General features: G+C 36.7%; 1 protein-coding gene across 3 annotated transcripts in view; it reads left to right on the forward strand.

Moving 5' to 3' along the window:
• The window catches only part of ADAM23 (ADAM metallopeptidase domain 23), a 205499-nt gene that overhangs the window by 183531 nt on the left and 3662 nt on the right, over positions 1-18306 (forward strand). Inside the window, exon 25 of one of the 3 annotated variants that reach the window (XM_055120304.1) lies at positions 5815-5905. The exons of 1 other annotated variant lie outside the window; for it this stretch is intronic. In XM_055120304.1, coding sequence (XP_054976279.1) covers positions 5815-5905 — 91 coding nt within the window. Of the gene's footprint in view, positions 1-5814; positions 5906-10302; positions 10394-18306 lie in introns of all 3 variants that reach the window. One more of the 3 variants, XM_004601306.3, reaches the window with a different exon arrangement.

The following is an 18306-nucleotide window of genomic DNA, read 5'->3' on the forward strand; positions in this document are numbered from 1 at the left end:
GGGTCTGAGCCTGACCCAAGTTTAATCAACAGCATCCCATGTGGTCCCCTGAGCACCACCAGGAATAATTCCTAAATACAGAGCCAGAGGTAACCCTGAGCTTTGCCATATGCGACCCTCCCCCAAATAAAAACCCTAAAATAAAAGTAATAACATCTCAAAGAAAAATCAGTTGTTTCATAAGTTTGTAACTGTACATCACAGTGATTCTCTAATAAAAATTTAAAAAAAAGAAAATATCAGTTGAGCAAGGATTCTTTATAAAATGATTTTATATCACATATTTTATTTGTGGAGCGATAGCACAGCGGGTAGGGCGTTTGCCTTGCACTTGGCCGACCTGGGTTCGATTCCTCCGTCCTCTCAGAGAGCCCGGAAGAATATTCTGCCTGCACGGTAGAGCCTGGCAAGCTACCCATGGCGTATTCTGTGTGCCAAAAACAGTAACAACAAGTCTCACAATGGAGACGTTATTGGTGCCCACTTGAGCAAATCGATGAACAATGGGATGACAGTGCTACAGTGCTATTTCATTCACGTTTTCCATACTCTCATTTATTTCAACTATAAAGACTCTTCTGGCCACTTTTTTTCCCAACTTCTTTTCACTGCAATCATTGAAATTGTTTGGGTCAGTTCTACAAGGGTGGAATATGTTTGAACTCTGCTTAAAGTCCTAAAGTTCCCTTTTGCTACAGTGATAGCTATATTAAGAAGCTATAGTGTTTGTTCATTTATAAACCTCCTTGGAGGGTGCTTATTATGGAATACAATGGAATATTTCTTACTGCTTGGTTTGCATCACTACAGAAGGAAGAGAAATAGAATATTCACAAGTTTTTACTAATGTCAGGTTGAGTCTTTCCTGGAAAGTTTGTCTCAAACCCTCCATCATCTTCTGAGTTAAGGGTTGAAAAACCCTGTCTGGTGATTGAGACCAGATGTTTTGTTTTACAAATGAGAAGACCCAATTTAATTAACGTTCAATAACTAATTTAGGGCCAGAACCAAGAGTAAAAAATAACATAACCTAGCCTTGAGCTTAGTGCTTTTTTTCTATTATTGCACTGAGCCTACTTTAAAACTATTAAGCTCTTTGGTTTAATAGTATAATAATAATAACCAGGTCATGTTTTTCCTCTTACCCTTCTAATTATCCATATCAAAAGGAATATTACATTATTAGAACTTAGTATTTTGAAGATAAAAATTTCTAAGTCTTAGTTCTTTGAGAAATATTATTTACATTATCTTTTGCACATATTTTTTGATATATGCAAAAGGTATATGTCTACATCTTTAATTTTGTGGTTCAGATGATTGGAGATGTTATAGTTATCATATAATTATGATCATGTATCATCTCATTAATAGCGGTATCATAAATAATTTAAAGCTTTACCAAATTTTAATATTTAACTGTGGGTTTATTTTATTTGAGTTCTGAAAAACTTCATAATAATTTCGTTGGTAGTAGAAAGTGACTACAACATCCTATTCTTTAATGAAATAGTTCATTTTTCACATTCATCCTAATCTGCCTAAAATTTAACTTACATTTAAAAAAAATTGATGGAAAGTAAGTAAGGAGATCTGATTGTATGTCTGTAGGTATATGTATGTGTATATGTTGAAATATATAACCATATAATGTGTCAATTTAGAATGTCAGCTTTGTACCCTACAGAATCACCTGTAGGTGAGTCAACTAAATAATGCACCTTCCTATTTCCGAAACTCTCCAAAAGGGAAAGAAGCACTAGAGAGATGATACAGTGGATCTGCTCCTTGCCTTACACACAGCACACCCTGGTTCAAGTCCCTGCACTACATGCCCTATCCCCAGCACAATCAGGGTGATCCATAAGCACAGAGCCAGGAGTTAGCAAGTGCTTTCAGGTGTGGCCTAATCCTTAGACACACACAAACACACATACACACATGCACACACTCAAAGTTAATTTAATTTAATTAATTAGTTAATTATTTTTTTTTGCTTTTTGGGTCACACCTGACATTGCACTGGGGTTACTCCTGGCTCGTGCACTCAGAAATTAGTCCTGGCAGTGCTTGTGGGATCATATGGAATGCTGCTAATCGAACCCGGGTCGGTCTCATGCAAGGCAAATGCCCTACCCCTACCCACCGTGCTATTGCTTTAGCCCCCTCAAAGTTAATTTTAAAGAAGAACAAAAGAAAAGTAAGCTTTAAATTTCAAAATATCTAAAACATGACTTGTTTGTGAAGGAAAGCAAAACATTTGTAATTCATAAATTTATATTTTAATATTACATACATATTAAAAATTCTACATTTAAGGGCCTAGAGAGATGATATAGCAGATAGGACACTTGTCTTGCACATGGGTAGTTTAGGGTCAATCTCTGGCACTCCACATGGTTCCCTAACCCTACCAAGAATGAGCATAGAGCCAGGAGTAAGCCCTGAACACTGCAGATATGCCCCACAAACAAACTAACTAACTAACTAACAAAAATTCTATATTTTAGCATCTAGGACCCCAGATACAGGGATCAAAAATTCATTGTCATTAAAAATATCATCCAACAAACAACAGAAATCAGTAGTAAATAAATAAATAAATACTTCGAAGTAATAGTTTACCCAAACAGATTAGGTGAAAGGCAAGTGTACCAAGAACAAGTGAACAACGTTAAATTTCTAACATGAAGTTGTTTTTCTAGCAAACACTGGGTCCCATCTCAAGGTTTAGTGAAATGAGAAAAGTAAGGTCTTCCACCACTTTACCAAACACAGAACCAGTCCTTGCTAGGAGTGAGCCCTGAGTGCAGAACCAGGAGTGAGCTCTGATCATAACTGGATATCACCCCCTCCAAAAAAAACAAAAAGAATTAAATGGATTTCATGTGTATTTTCAGCAGAACAGAAATAAAAGCAGTAGGAGGGAAGGAAAATGAGGAAGAGAGAGGACACAGTGGAATAGACTATATTCACACATTCATCTGCTTTGGTATTATGCATACTATCAAAATTTAGAGATATTTTTTTCTTACTCAATGGAAAGTTTTCAATTTTTTTTATCTTGACTACACATTTGAAGTGTCGGGAGACATATCTTGCTCCTCTGGTTGTATGTCTAACACCTACATGATGGATAACTTAATTCTCTTGAATCCACAAGAGGGAAATTTCATTTAGAGTCACTACAAATGTCTTTAGAAATAGTTATTTCTATTCTATGTTCATACAATTATTTATAATAAAAATTAAATATCAATCACATTTTAGAAATGTATGTTCTTTTTATAATTTAAGTTATATAGTTGATAAAATATAAGAAGTAACAGTATATTCTTATATTTTTTAATTTTAAAATTTAATTTTATTTTGGGCATCATGATTTACAATACTGTTAACATAGGATTTCATGAATAAAAAATTCCAGCACTACACTCTCAACTAGAGTGTCTGATTCCCTCCACCATTGACCCCTCCCTTTCCACCCCCCCAATCTTCCCATACTCCCTGCTCCTACTCGGGTAAGCATCCTACTCAGAAAGATTATGCCTATATGAGTAGCAAAGACAAAATCTAATGTATAATAATTAATTCATATTCTGAAAGCAATATAAGGCATTATACAAATGCAGATAAATAGATCAAAAGTTGTGTGCTGTACATACACAATGGAATACTATGCAACTCTAAGAAAGAACAAAAAGATGGTTTTTGCAGTAACATAGATGCAACTATATGCTGAGTGAAGTCAGAAAGACTTCAAAAGGATAGATACAGAATGATCTCATATGTGGGACCTAAAAGATACACAGCAAGATAGAAACAAAGGGGCAAAAAGCAACACAGTGGGAGAACTGAATCAAAAAATGGAGCTATCGGTGTGGGTAAAGTTTGAAAAGGGAGTTCATGGGGGTGCTTCGGGACGGCGGGTGGAGACACAGGTTCTAGGTGTGATGTTGAAATTACATGCATGAAAACCATGGTTAACAGTATTGTAACTCACATAATCTCAATCAATAAAAAATTAATGAAATCAAATATATAATTTTTTAAAAATAGAACATTATAGAGCAGAGAGTTAGGCATTTATCCCACATGTGGTCAACCCAGGTTTGATTCCTGGTACCAGCCCTGCTAGGAGGAATCCTTGACAACAGTGCCAGAAGAAAGCCCCAAGCAAAGCTTGATCTATCTCTACCCCACCCTCAAAAAAAAAGGGCATGATATATGGAATACATTTTATCCTAGTGTTTAGCGCCAGAGTTCAGAAGTCAGAGTAATAACTCTGGTTACTAGAATGAGCATGTATTGTATTTAGAAACTATTGCCACTTATGTTATCTGTCCACTTCTTTTCTTTCTTCATAGTCTCCCAGCAGATTTTCTATTTTCTGTTGTGTCTCCTGTTTTTTATTTTCTTTTCTTTCTAAGATTAGCTTAGTTTATGCCTCATTCATTGCAAAGTTAGACTATCTCTCATATTATTTACCCAGCAATGAAATGAAATATCTACCCAGCTGCTTGCAGGGCTGTATATCCAAGGTTTTCTCTTCCTTAGAAAAATAAGTAACACAACATAAAAGACCCATGAATCCAATATGAAGCCTTAAAGATCTGGCTTTGGGTCCTGGTTCTCTGCTAAGCTCCACTGTGACTCACAGCACAGAGCTGTGTAAACACAACTGTGTGGAAGCTTATCTCTATTTCATTGGAAATGTGATTTGAAGCCAGTGCTTTCAAGTCACAAAAGTGAAACAGAATGAATACATGTCCACAGATTTGTCTGCTCACAGACACTCAGCGCTCAACCCTAGTTTGCCATCTTTTTCCAACTCCAACAACCTGCCCTCTATTTCCCTATGCAAGAGAGGAACTCAGGACCTCTGCTCAGTGGAGGAGAACTACACACAGAAGCAGGAGAGAGCAGCCTGTGGTAGACTTCTCTCCTCCCTACTACCGAGGAGTCTAAGCTGGTCTTAGATTCGAAGAGTGGCTTACATTCACTCAGTGCAGTTTACACACTGGAGACTATAAATGAGACCGAAATTTCAAATATTATCAGAGACACCTAAAATTGAGAGTTATTTGAAATATGCTTTTTTTTTCAGGTGAAAGGCCTTTCTGGGTTTAAAACAATGAATTTTTTATTTTAAAGATAGTCTGTTCTAGGGGGCTGGAGCAATAATACAGCAGGTAGGGCGTTTGCCTTACACGTGGCCAACCCGGGTTTGATTCCCAGCATCCCATATGGTCCCCTGAACACCTCCAGGAGTAATTTCTGAGTATATGAACCAGGAATAACCTCTGAGTAACCGCCAGGTGTGACCCAAAAAGCAAAAAAAAAAAGTCTGTTCTAAATTTGTAGGAATTTTCACAAGATTGAATTCTATGGAATTTTAAAATGATATCTCTTAAATATTGTTTCCATCCTGTCTGTGAAGTTAATAAAATATGCTGATGAGATTTATTGCTTTAACTTATAAAAACAGACTTATGGTTATGCAATTTAAATCACATCTTCATTTTTACCTCATTCCTTATAGGGACTATCCCTCCAGTGGAACGATTCATGTGTTTTTAAGTATTTCTAGGAGATTATGTCCTTAATTAAGGTTTGTGGCATTTGAAGGTAAATTGAAAAGTAGTCTCGAATATTTTCCGTGTGTATGTGGTTCCTTATTTCAAATTTTAAAGCAAAGTTCTAACATTGAACTGCCTTTCACAGCATTTCCTGAGCAGAGATTTTGTATGTTAGTGACATCCGTGTGCAATTCATTTCCTTTGTTAAAAGATCTTCCTTTTTCCCTCCACACAGTGAACTTGGTCACGAGCAGGCTCATAGGGGCCGTGGCCGGCACCATTCTGGCCCTGGGGGTGATTTTTGGAGGCACGGGGTGGGGCATAGAGTAAGCATCTTTCTGAGTTTCAGAGTGTTTCTGTTTGGTTCCTGGTGTGTGGTCTTTTTGGTACTGACTCCCCGTGTGCTGTCTTGTTGATGTGTTTTTGTGATAGTGCAACTTGTGGCGTGATTTGAATGTGATTGTGTCCTGTGGTTGTCTTGTGTAGTGGAGAACCTTCTCCTGTCTGGAACAATGTGGGGCATAAAATATCATTGGGGTGCTTATGGTGTCTTCACAATGAAGGTTGGGTCCTAAACTTCCCTTGTTTCTCCACTTGCAAAAGTCACGTTAAAAAATAGTCTTTTCTTTTTGAAAATTATTTCTTGTTACATACATGTATTTTAGGACCCGTACAATAATTTTAATGTTCATCCAGTCAAATAGATTCCGCATGTACATTGAGAATTATCCATATGTATACTTTTTGTGCATAATAGCCACTATAAATTTAAAAATAACTTGCTTTAAACATAAAGGCGGTTTCAGCAGAAATTTTAATAAGAAGGTATAGGAAATTGCCTTATAAATTTTCTTATAAAATGAGATAACTCAATTAGAAATGTACAGAAGTATTTGGGAACTGAGAGCATTAAAAATGAAAAGTATCAGGGTCAGTGAGATATTACAGTGAGTAGGGCCTTGCATACTGCCAACCCAGCTTTGATCCCTGACACTACATGAGATCCTCTGACTCCTGCTCAGAGTGATCCCTGAGCACAGAGTCAAGAGTAACCCTTAAGCACCACTGGATATGGCCCTGAACAAAAACAACAACAAACAAACAAAAAGAATGACAAGGTATTTAATCCTAATATGCAAAATGAGGAGTGAAGAGATAGAAATTTTCTGGTCGGTTTGTCTTAAAAGTAGCCAATGTAGGAATCAGTATTTGTTATGCCTCTAGTGATTGCGCTTTCTGGAGACCCAGCCTTCCTGGTGTTTTTATTTGGGTTACTCCTTACTTTCAAACATTCTCAGGAGAGCTGTTCATTCTCCATAAGATATGGTTTTCATGACCGCTAGCCTTTAGACTATACGGCTGTCGTGATTTCCCTTTCTCTAATTAGAGAGAACTTTTACAAATATGGGAGACCCCTTCACATGCTGTAGTTGTTGGTAACATTTCCCAGAACCACCAGGTACTCGCTTCTCCACCTGCCCCAACCTTGGTCCTCTTGGTGATATCACCTGGTCCTCTCTTGTAAGTGTTGCACATAGATGCTCTTTTTAAGTATTGAGACTGGGATTCCCAGGCACAAATGAGAATTAAGAGAGGAGCAGATATATGGGCCCCACCCTGTGCTGAAGTTCCCTGGAACTTCTCTGCCCAGATAAAAGGACCCTGAGCAAACTTCAATCTCTTCACATCCTTTCAAAAAAAAATGGAGTAGCTAGTTAACACAAGGAATAAAAATATGGGAGAAGTTATTTCTATCTTCTTGTTATAAAATAAGATCTCTAACAAGTAAAATATTTTGAGAAAGCAAGAACTTTGTCCTGTAAAACTTCTCCCAGGTCAGTTGATTAGATAATGTAAAGAATAATAATCCTTTTAAGTTAAGCATAGGTATATAGAGAAATAGATAGATAGACATATTTATGCATATTTATTGAAATTTCCCTCTTGATGAAAAGTTTCTAAAGTCATCCTGATTCCATTTTCCATTTTTTATTTGACCATAATTGCAGTGTGACACAATGTACTAACTGAAGGGATATTTTTTAATACATATTCATGGACAGAAATAAGCAAAAGTCAGGGTTTTTTTTGTAAAGCATAGTCCTTGCTCCCAGATCAGACCTGTTTTCATTCATTCTTTACAGTGTTGGTTTGTAGCTATTTCTGGTTGTGACAGGTAAGTCTGCATCAATATATGTGCATCTTTTTCTAAACTATTTATAGTTTGTAGTCTAAGTACTTTTACCTGTTCTTTTTTACCTTCAAGTTTTAAATTTTTTGATAATTAAAAACCATATGTGAATGGATTGTTTTGGCATTTCCTAGTAATATTGTTGCTTGTCAGACACTGTAATGATCACGTAGTTATTCAGGATTTCATAGACATGGATTTTATTTTTCTGCTTTGATTTTTATCACATCATTTACAGTTATAATTCATGAATAATTTTACATGGATTATGTATTAATTCCAGTTCCATTCTCAACTACACTGATAAGGTACAAATCATGCTTAAAGCAGAGTATGGATGATAATATATGTATATATATTTTTAAATATTTGTCATAAATTTTAATTCTTATTAAAATGTGGGAAAGAAGCATATCAACTAGCCTAATGTGTCATTTGAGCAGGGTTTAGCAGGCTTTCCATACATGGCAAGGTGGTAAATAATTTTGATTTTTCAGTGGACCATAGCCTAGGAGTTCTGCTCTGTAGCATAAATGATCTGTAAACAAGTGTGTTTAGCTGTGCTCCAGTAAAATTTCTCTACACAAACAGGCAGTGGGGCTATATTTGACCTGGGAGCTAGACCTGGATGCTGACCCTCAAGAATATAGTATAAGCTTTAGAATCAAACAAATTTATCTTCAGTTCTTGCTGTGGTCACTTTTTAATTTCTAGAAACCTCTGATTCTTCAGCTATTCATCAGGGAGAGTCATAGTTCCTACCTCATGTGTGTATTGTGAGGATCAAGTGAGGTCATACTTGTCAAGTGCTTAGAATTGTACCTGGCACAAGATGTAGTAGCTCAAAGGCCTTTCTTGCTCTATTGGTTATTCCTATTGGTATATTGTTAAGAACCTATTGTGGTCTGCAGAATCTCAGTGGTTAGATTAAGAGTAAGTCACAGGTCCAGAAGTGTGAAGAAAATGAATCCCCAAGACTCCCATTGTAGTCAGCCTTCACTTTGCCACACATACAAGCACAGCGGTGGGTAAAAATAGGATGCACACAATTTTAGTGTTGCTCAGAGTGACACCCATTTATGTTGAGGGCACAGATGTGAGCAGAAAAGAGAATTTTTACACAGAAATGAATGTCATCTGCAAACCTGAGGATTTTAGAGGAGCTTTTGAATTGACCATGTAACTTCTGGAACAGGGTTTTAGAGTTATCAAAATAAGAATATGTTGCTATTGGACAACATTGAACCTGTATACTAGCACCAAGAAGGATGTGATATTTAGGATAATCTTTGTAGGACTGGAGAGCTAATACAGGCACACAGCCAGCTCCAGTTCAATTCTCAGCACTGCATGTGGTCCCTCCAACACCTCCAGGACTGTCCCCTGAGCACAGAGCCAGGAGTAAACCTCTGAACACAGCAGGCTGTGGCCCTAAAAAAAAAAAAACAAAAAAACAAGTAACAAATAAATCTTTCTACATAATTCCATTTTGCTTAACATACAGTAAGCTACAGTGTTTTTCACATGTGTAAAGAGAATTTATTATAATATGTATCAATTACTCAAGAATTGCAATAACTTTATTTTTTCTTTCTTGTCCTTTTTGCTTCCTTCTTTTTTATATCGAAGCCTCAATTTTCTCAGTAATAATGAAAAAGTTGAAATACCATCTCAAATGAATCAAAGCAGTATTTTTTTATTTTCTCAAAGTTGCTGAAATGAGTTCTCTACTTTCTTTTTATCTTGCCTTTTTGGAACCTCCCAGCCCATGTAAAGAAGTAAAAAAAAAAAAATGTTTTCAGAGAAAGACTTGAAAGCCAGATTTGGCTTTGACAAGCTACTTCTGACTTCTAAACTTTCACTATCTTAAAGTGGGGGGATAAAAATTCAGTATTTGGGGCTGGAGCGATAGTACAGCGGGTAAGGTATTTGCCTTGCCGACCCGGGTTCGATCCCCAGCATCTCATCTGGTTCCCCCGAGCACTGACAAGAGTAATTCCTGAGTGCCGAGTCAGGAGTAACCCCTGTGTATCGCCGGGTATGACCCAAAAAGCAAAAATAAATAAATAAATTAGTATTTAGACAATAATATGCTGCTGACAATAAATTCCACTTTTGTGGAATGTTAATAGTGCCCTCATTTGCACTCTAATTGAACTAATTCTAATGCAGTTGTACTTCTTTTGGTGATCTTTGACTTCTCCCCTACCCACATGATACTGGGAAGAGGAGGAGAAGAAAGAAATGAAATGATAGTAGTTGGGTCATACGTGCTTAAAATTGTGGAAAATGTGAATTGATAACATTTAATTGTCAATGGTGCAAAATCTTTAGATATAAAGGCATCCTTAGCCAATCCATAGCAATACATAGCATTTAACATTCAATTAAACAAAGTTAACCAAGGCAATTTAAGTGTTTAGCCATCTCGCATGTAGGGTATAGACTTCCTGAAAGCTCTTAACTACCTTTCCCTTGTGGTACTGAAGTGACGGGCTCATATGATTTTTTTCCCATGATCCTTTGCCACAGGTCCTAGTGCCACCAATCTCATAATAGGCTCCATCGCTGGTGCCATCCTGGTAGCAGCTATTGTCCTTGGGGGCACAGGATGGGGATTTAAGTAAGCAATGCCGCATGTTTTCTTCTTGGTAGCTCTGGCACTTCTCTTTTCTGCTTACATAACCAAGTTTTGAGTTCCTGCTACAAGAGTTCAAGTGTTAAAATGAAGCTGATTGAAAAATATTTGTTCAGAAATGTTAGGGAAGGAGAAATATGAAAACTCAGATATCTTCAGGCTAGTGGGAAAATCTGAACCATTTAAAGAATTCATATGTACTGTTTAAGGAGAACAAATAAAGATCTTGAATAGAAGACATTCAAGCTTTTAGGAGCAAACCTTCTGAAACACGTTTATGTATGCACAGATAATTGAGGAAATAGTAAATATAAATTTATTTTTACTATCTAGCACTGGTTTATCTTGTACTGACATTTCGAAATTTTACCACCAAAATAACTATTTGGTGATTATTTTTCACTTGTAAACATGTTGCTTTGTGATTTGAAAAGCATCATTACTTTCTAAAAACATTTAAAATGTTTTTCATTTAATTTCATTTAAGTAAACTAACCAGCCAAATTAGTTTCTCACTGAATTTTGGATTTTGTGACTTTGTGGCACTTAGATATTTAACTCTTCTAATTAACTGCTAATTTTGCCTCAAAGACTTGATGTGACCTTTTTATACACTAATCATTGATCTAAGTTTATATAAATAGACACACTAGATAACCCACAAGTAAAATAAATTATGCTTAGAGATTATTCCCAGTTTACCGGTTTGGATTTTCTTTCTTTCTTTCTTTCTTTCTTTCTTTCTTTCTTTCTTTCTTTCTTTCTTTCTTTCTTTCTTTCTTTCTTTCTTTCTTTCTTTCTTTCTTTCTTTCTTTCCTTCTCTCTCCCTTTCTTTCTCTCTTTCTCTCTCTTTCTTTCTTTCTTTCTTTCTTTCTTTCTTTCTTTCTTTCTTTTTCTCTTTCTTTCTTTCCTTCTCTCTCCCTTTCTTTCTCTCCTTCTCTCTCTTTCTTTCTTTCTTTCTTTCTTTCTTTCTTTCTTTCTTTCTTTTTCTCTTTCTTTCTTTCCTTCTCTCTCCCTTTCTTTCTCTCTTTCTCTCTTTCTCTCTTTCTTTCTTTCTTTCTTTCTTTCTTTCTTTCTTTCTTTCTTTCTTTCTTTCTTTCTTTCTTTCTTTCTTTCTCTCTATATTTCTCTGATTTGAAAGCAGTTGCTTATTTATTAACTGACCAGATTGCAAAAATATGGTAAAAACCTTAGTTTATCTGTCTTATCAGCCAGTTGATCTGGTTTTCACTGTTACCAACATCTGCACCTTCTACAAAATGAGATGTTTTTTCTTCATCCCACCCTGGGGAGAAGATAATTTGAAAGGACAGAGGAATAAATTGGATAGTTCCATACCTCAGATTCATTGGATAATTGTTTATATGTTTTCATGCTGTGGTTATAAGGTTCCTACATTATGATTTGTAGGTAAATATCTAATATGCCAAATGATTTCTATAATAAATCGAGTTCAAAAAGATTCATAGATTTACAGATTTTTCTTAAATTTAAGTAGAAATAATATCATTAGCTAAATTAAAAACCCACTTTGCCAACACCTGATTATTGAATATAAAATGTTTTTGACCCGAATTATCTAAAAAGTTAATGATGAGCTTTATATTATACTTGGAATCCTCAATTCAATATATTTAAATCAGTCAAAGTTTTTTGTTAGAAACATAGAATACATGAGCCAAAAAATGATAAATTTAATGTTTCCTGCTAATTTTATTATTATGCTTAGATTTAATGAGAAATGTTTGGATGGCTTCAGCTTAAAATGGTGTTGTCAAATAGTTACTATTTTTTTCCCCAGAGACTTGTAAACTTGAAATATGTGAAATAATGATTTGGTGTTAGTGCATTTTTAAAAATACACACAATGGGCAGCTGACGTTTGAATTTCTCAGAGTATTTAACAAGATTCATTGTTTAGATAGTGAGTTGTCACCTAACTAAAAAAAAATGTATCCTCTGTAGGGCTGGCCTAACACCTGCAAAATATTTTTTCACATCTCATTATTATAAAAATGAAAAAGTCCTGGTATAATACAATGATTTCGTGATCTGTAACAATTCAATAATGATCCCTGAAACTATTCATAAATATGCTCCAAGAAAAATTAACTTGGCTCATGCCTAGACTGAGATCCCTTTGACACTAGAAAAATCTCAAGTTAGAAAGCCTGGAAAGGAAAGTGTTCTGCCGGGTTGCCGTCCAGCATCCCGCAATGCCAGATGTACCCTTTCAGCTTTGGAGATCAGAACACTAGTCTGTAGCAGGACCTCAAAACAGTGGCCTGGCCTAGCTCACAGCTTGAATTGCATGTTTCTTTGGGGTAAATGGAAACGCCTTTTTATCACTATGTCTATAAGTGAGTTGGACCCTGTACAGGTTATTTATGTCTTGAGGAGATGTTTAGTCATTAGAACAACCATAACAACAGAAAACAATAAACATTTAGTGAACTGAGAAACAACTGACCATGCTGAGGGCCTTGCTCTACAGTCATGAATACTGCTGAGTTGACTTAATGGCCCTTCACATGCTCCATGACCCTGAAAGTTACTTCAAAGGAAACCATTGCAGAAGGGCTCACACACTAGTGGGGAGCAGATATTTTCATGCCCTGAAACAAAGTGATGAAGATGGAATCACGCTTAGCACGTAACTTTAGGAGTTTAAATTGGGAGAAGCTGCCACTTTTCTTGCTGACTAATTGCTACACAGGATCTGCATTTGCTTGGATTTTTTTTTACAGCAGTTATGTGGTTTATATTAAATTTTGAAAAATGACTGCTTCTTTTTGTTTGCAATAAAAGATTTTGGGTGCTGAATGACAAAGTTCAGATTTTCTTGTTACTTAGGGGAAGTTTTGGAGATTATTAGTCTAGTTTGATTTGGAAGTCTGGTTATTTCTTGCTTGAATTGAAAACTCTTCAGTTTTTCCATTGAGCTTAATATAAGACAAAAAAGTTTCCTTTAGATCATAAGGTGAACATAGTGTGTACGAAAGATTGCCCTGAATACTTTTTATAGGCAATGCCTTTTGAAACCGGACTTTTATTACTAGAAGAAAAAGTTGCAAATTAGTTCATAGAATCTGAGGGCACATAAACTTTTACATTAAGGGGAAATATGTGAAATTCCCAGGGGAAGTGTTGCTTTTCTCTCAGGTTCTTTTCCAGATGTTACCTTTAGTGTATCACTGTGTAGTCTAGATGTGGCGTTTCATGCCTTAGATGACCTGTTCAATAATGAGAAATACAGCTGTAGTTACACTCCTAATACTGCCTACCCTCCTTTAAATATTTTTTCTTAAATTACGTTTCCTCTGAAATAGTTGGTGAAAAAAAAATCCTAAGTATTGTGAATGTGCATGCATGTGTGCGTGTGTGCACCTTTTAATGTGTAAAGTGATAATGTGAAATTATCAAGATTTTCTGATCAAAATGAACATAAATATACATTACATTTTTGAGCAGAATATAGTGTTTTAAACTTTTGACAAAATGTAAACAGGATTTCCATGAACAAGGTTTATGAGAAAGGGAAAAATGCTTGATTTGGTAAGTTATTTTCTTTAGCACTTTCTGATATATAGGGTAGTATTTTAGGTACAATTTCGTGATTTCAGATACTCCCATAATGAAGAGGTGTGATGATGCTAAGGAATATTTTGTGAATGCATTATCAGTCTTTAGATGCTTAAAGATTTTATTCTGGGATATTTGTGTGTGTGTGTAAAAAGCATAAACCCTTGGCACACCAATTTGTCCAGTTTTTCCCCATATCTTCATTATTTACATCCATCTCATGTTTTTTTTCCTCTTCATCACATATTCCTACGGAAAAAAACAATGGTTTGTGGTGCAGAGAATTGCAAATTTCTGTCCTGTTTGATTCAGAGGGATTCATACCTTCTACCCAAGGTTGAATACTAATGCTACTTGATTAGGTTATTAGAGCTGTTACTTTTGTTAGACATTTGGGAAAATCGAGTACAGATAATTCATTTTAGTAACATCCTTGTCTAAAGCTTAGGAAAGGTAACAAATGAATGAAGAGTATTTCATATCTCTATTTTAAAATGAGCAGAATTTAAATTATTGCCTTAAGCATAGCAATTTTCATGTATATAGAATATATCAATGTAACAAATTCTGAGTGATGACAAGTAAAGAACTTAAATATAGCAAAGAACTTAAATATAGCAATTACATAGTCTGTTGAAAACTCAGATCATAGGTTTTCAGGATGAGTGTTGAGTTCTTTCTACTGTCTGATAATGTCTTAGTGTATAAATCCAACATATGTCCTGCTATTCTTACTTGCTCTTTCAGTGGGTTTCAGTGGTAGTAGAGCTCTTTATATCAAAGGTCTTAACTTAATTATCATATGTTCTTTCCTTTTTTTGAGAAGATATTTGGGTTGCAAATTGTTATGTTATCTTACTCTAAGAAACTGTGTTTGGCCTGTGTGCCATTTTACTGGACATTCTAAGGAAAAGACTATATATTCATGCAAGTGAAATTTACAGGATTATATCTGTATTATCACATGAAAAGCTAACTGAGTTGTTTGACTATCAAATTGAGTAGAATTTGGTAGGAATTCAGTATTTCTAGTTATATATTTTCTCAAATGGATGAATGTCTTTTTGTCTTGTGGTTGTTGATTTTTGCAGAATTAGAAATAGAATGTATTGGAGCTAGTCTTTCTATGAGAAAGGATACCAGAGTTCTTTTTCCTCTGAATTATGTGGCCATATTGCAGAGCTTAATTACCTAGTGCCCATGAGTCCTGGGTTAGGCCTGTTTTCATCCAAATCTTAGCAGCGGCAGGTGGTGGTACTGGGCTGGCCAGGAAGATCCAGGTGCTCAGATTCAACCTGGTAAGATGAACTCAGTCATAGGATTCTTGGTGGAGAGCAATAACTTTTTATTCTTAAAAAATGTGATAGTGGTAAATAAATATATCCCCATTAAATAAGATCTAAAGGCATTGCAACTTTGACATGGCTATTGTTACTCGAAAAACTGTGTTTTAAGCATAAAGATGCATATATTGAATAATATATATTATAGGCAAAAGTGCAGGTGTTTTAGAAGTGGTAAAGCAGTTTCTGAGAGCTGGGCAGTGCGAGAACAATGGACTATGCTGATGCTTTCAGGTGATCCAGAATACCTTATAGGTTATCGTGAGAAAATTAATTGCCTCCTTGATCAGAGAAGGGAGCACTGAGAAATAGTTTTGGAATGAAGACAAGATAGTTTGTGCTTCCATATTAAAGTTGAATAAGAAGATATTCCACACAGAAAGGTCAGAAGAGACATTTCCCAGCATACAATGTTTCATAGTTGATTTACGATTTATTCAGGAAGAGCCTGGAATCAGCCCGCTGCAGGGACACCTCTTTCTGTTCTCAACTCACGGTCTGCCTTTCCTCTGCCGGGATGTCATGGAGGACATGTCCTGCATTCAGAGTCATTGTCCCATAGAAGTGTCTGGAGTGAAGGGGTGCGTGGCCCTCTGATTTGACCTGGTGGCACAGTCACCCTGTAGGACAGTGTTTCTATATAAAATAGAATGTAGCCTTCAAACACTGATGTTTTTAAGGAGCACAAACGTTTGTGCCTTAGACGTCCTGAATATCAGGCTGAAGTAGGAGTTTATATTCATTTAAAAATGAGCCACTTTGGGGGCTGGGTAGATGATTCAAGTGGTAGAGTTTTTTTTCTAACATGTAGGACCCTGAGTTTAATACTGGTCCCATCTCAGCCCTGCTAGGTGTGACTCAGAGTGGCAGAGCATGATTTTCTGGGGGTCAGTCTTCAGCATCAGCTGGCCCCTCAACACTTCTGGATACAGCTCTAAACATGCCATTCTCACCCACCACCTGGAGCCCCCATAACAAGAACAGCAACAGTTTGCCAGCCTAGGACTCAGAGTCTCAAAATTTGTAGAGTGTTTTTATGATCTTGGCCTTGACTTTTTCTCAAACATTCCCTGAATTTGAGTAAAGGAATTTTAAGGGCCACAATATAGCCATTGATATGCCAAGTGCCAGTTAGCTTGCTCTTTCTATCTTATGTTTGTTTCGACTGATGACATTGGGTTGAATCTTCTTTTAAGTTTTAGCAATGCATAGCTGATCAGATTGGAATCCTAGTCCTCTGGACTGTTTTACAAAGTTAAGCAGTTTCCCTCTTTTATGGGAAATAATGATCCTCTAGACTTCTGCTTCCAAGGGCCATGACCATGAATAGCAGAGGCAGGACTTGTGCTCCAAAACAAGCTAATTCTGTCATGGGCATTTGGGGAAACTTCTCTTCTTTAGGTCTCATCTCTGTTTCTTGGGTCACATGAGCAATGCCTGCCTCAAGAACAATGACTCAAAAAAAAAAAAGGAAGGAAGGAAGGAGAGGTGGGTTAGAAGGATGGGAGAAATGGCAGTCAGTGTTGCAAATAGTGCTATGATGGATTGATTACCTGCTAGTTGCCATGTGCCTAGATCATTTATAGAGATGTTTGAGTGAGAACTTAGAAAAGATAAAGGGAAGAGTATTTCGATTTGGTATTTAGAAAGTACCAAAGAGACCATGCTGGATTAAAATAACAACTCTGCAGGATGTCTTTATAAATACTTTGATCTTTCTTATTGCTTTTAATTTTGGATGACCTGTGGGAGAAGAGGGCGACTAGACTGTAATCATTTTGGTACTTAGGGATGTCAGGGTATCTGCCTGACCCTGCGTGGGCAGGGGACGGTGGGATCTTGGGGACGTCAGTCTCCAGTTTTGCATGATGCCTGGGTGGCAGCAGCACTGCACCCGCCCAATGCGCACACTAAATGCATGAGCCCCCTTGCTTGATGCCCCACATGAAGCCAGACCATGGGGAGGTTGCAACCAACTTCCGTTGTTGCTTTGTATTGTCTTGCTAGTTCTTTCTTTTCTCTTTTGAAAACAAAGGAGCTACATTTTAGGAGACTGGACACTGTGAGCAAGGCCTTTTAACTTGCTTAATCGACTATGCTAAACTGCTACATTTGCTTAACTAACCCCAGCCTGTGTCCACTCTCCTTGGAGTGTACGATACTACAGTGCACTCTCGTTTTCAGCTTGCTCCATATGAAAGAGGCTCATTTCAGAGTGGGGTAAGAGCTCACACACCCAAGGCAGCAAGATAGCACAATAGAACAAGGCTTATAGCCAGCCTAGCAAAGACTTATCACTGATACCACCCTTTCAAATCCCAGAAGGAGGACAAACCAAGACTTTCAGAATATTCCTTAGTCCTCCTAATAGCTCTCTAAGTGGTAAAGCTCTACTTGGAGTAATTTTCATTGAGTTGAAATTATCAGTGCCATTTACTTTTGAAATAAGGACACACTGAGCTGCTGAGGCTCTAATAATGACTTAAAAAAAATAAACTTAGGGGGCTGGAGCAATAGCATAGCGGGTAGGGCGTTTGCCTTGCACGCGGTTGACCCAGGTTCGATTCCCAGCATCCCGTATGGTCCCCTGAGCACCACCAGGAGTAATTCCTGAGCGCAGAGCCAGGAGTAACCCCTGTGCATCGCCGGGTGTGACCCCAAAAAGAAAAAAAAACCCTTAAAAAAAGGATTTTTAAGTCTAAAATGAAGAAATGAATGAAATTTTAGAAGCTTCATTTTGAAGCTTCCTTGGGTCTTCCCAGTGGATACACTGTGGTGGAGTTAAAAAGACATTCCAAACTATGGCTGTTCTATTCAATTTCAAATAATTTTTGAAAAATTTGCCTTGGTGTGAGTTGATTACTTTGCTCTGGAACTAGTGTTATTGTCATCATCATCACCCTGCTCTTGACAAGATCTGATTAATATTGTGGATTTCCCCCTTCCTTTGCTTGCATCTTCTTTTTTTGACGC

Source organism: Sorex araneus, chromosome X (assembly GCF_027595985.1).
Source record: "Sorex araneus isolate mSorAra2 chromosome X, mSorAra2.pri, whole genome shotgun sequence".
Taxonomy (NCBI): domain Eukaryota; kingdom Metazoa; phylum Chordata; class Mammalia; order Eulipotyphla; family Soricidae; genus Sorex; species Sorex araneus.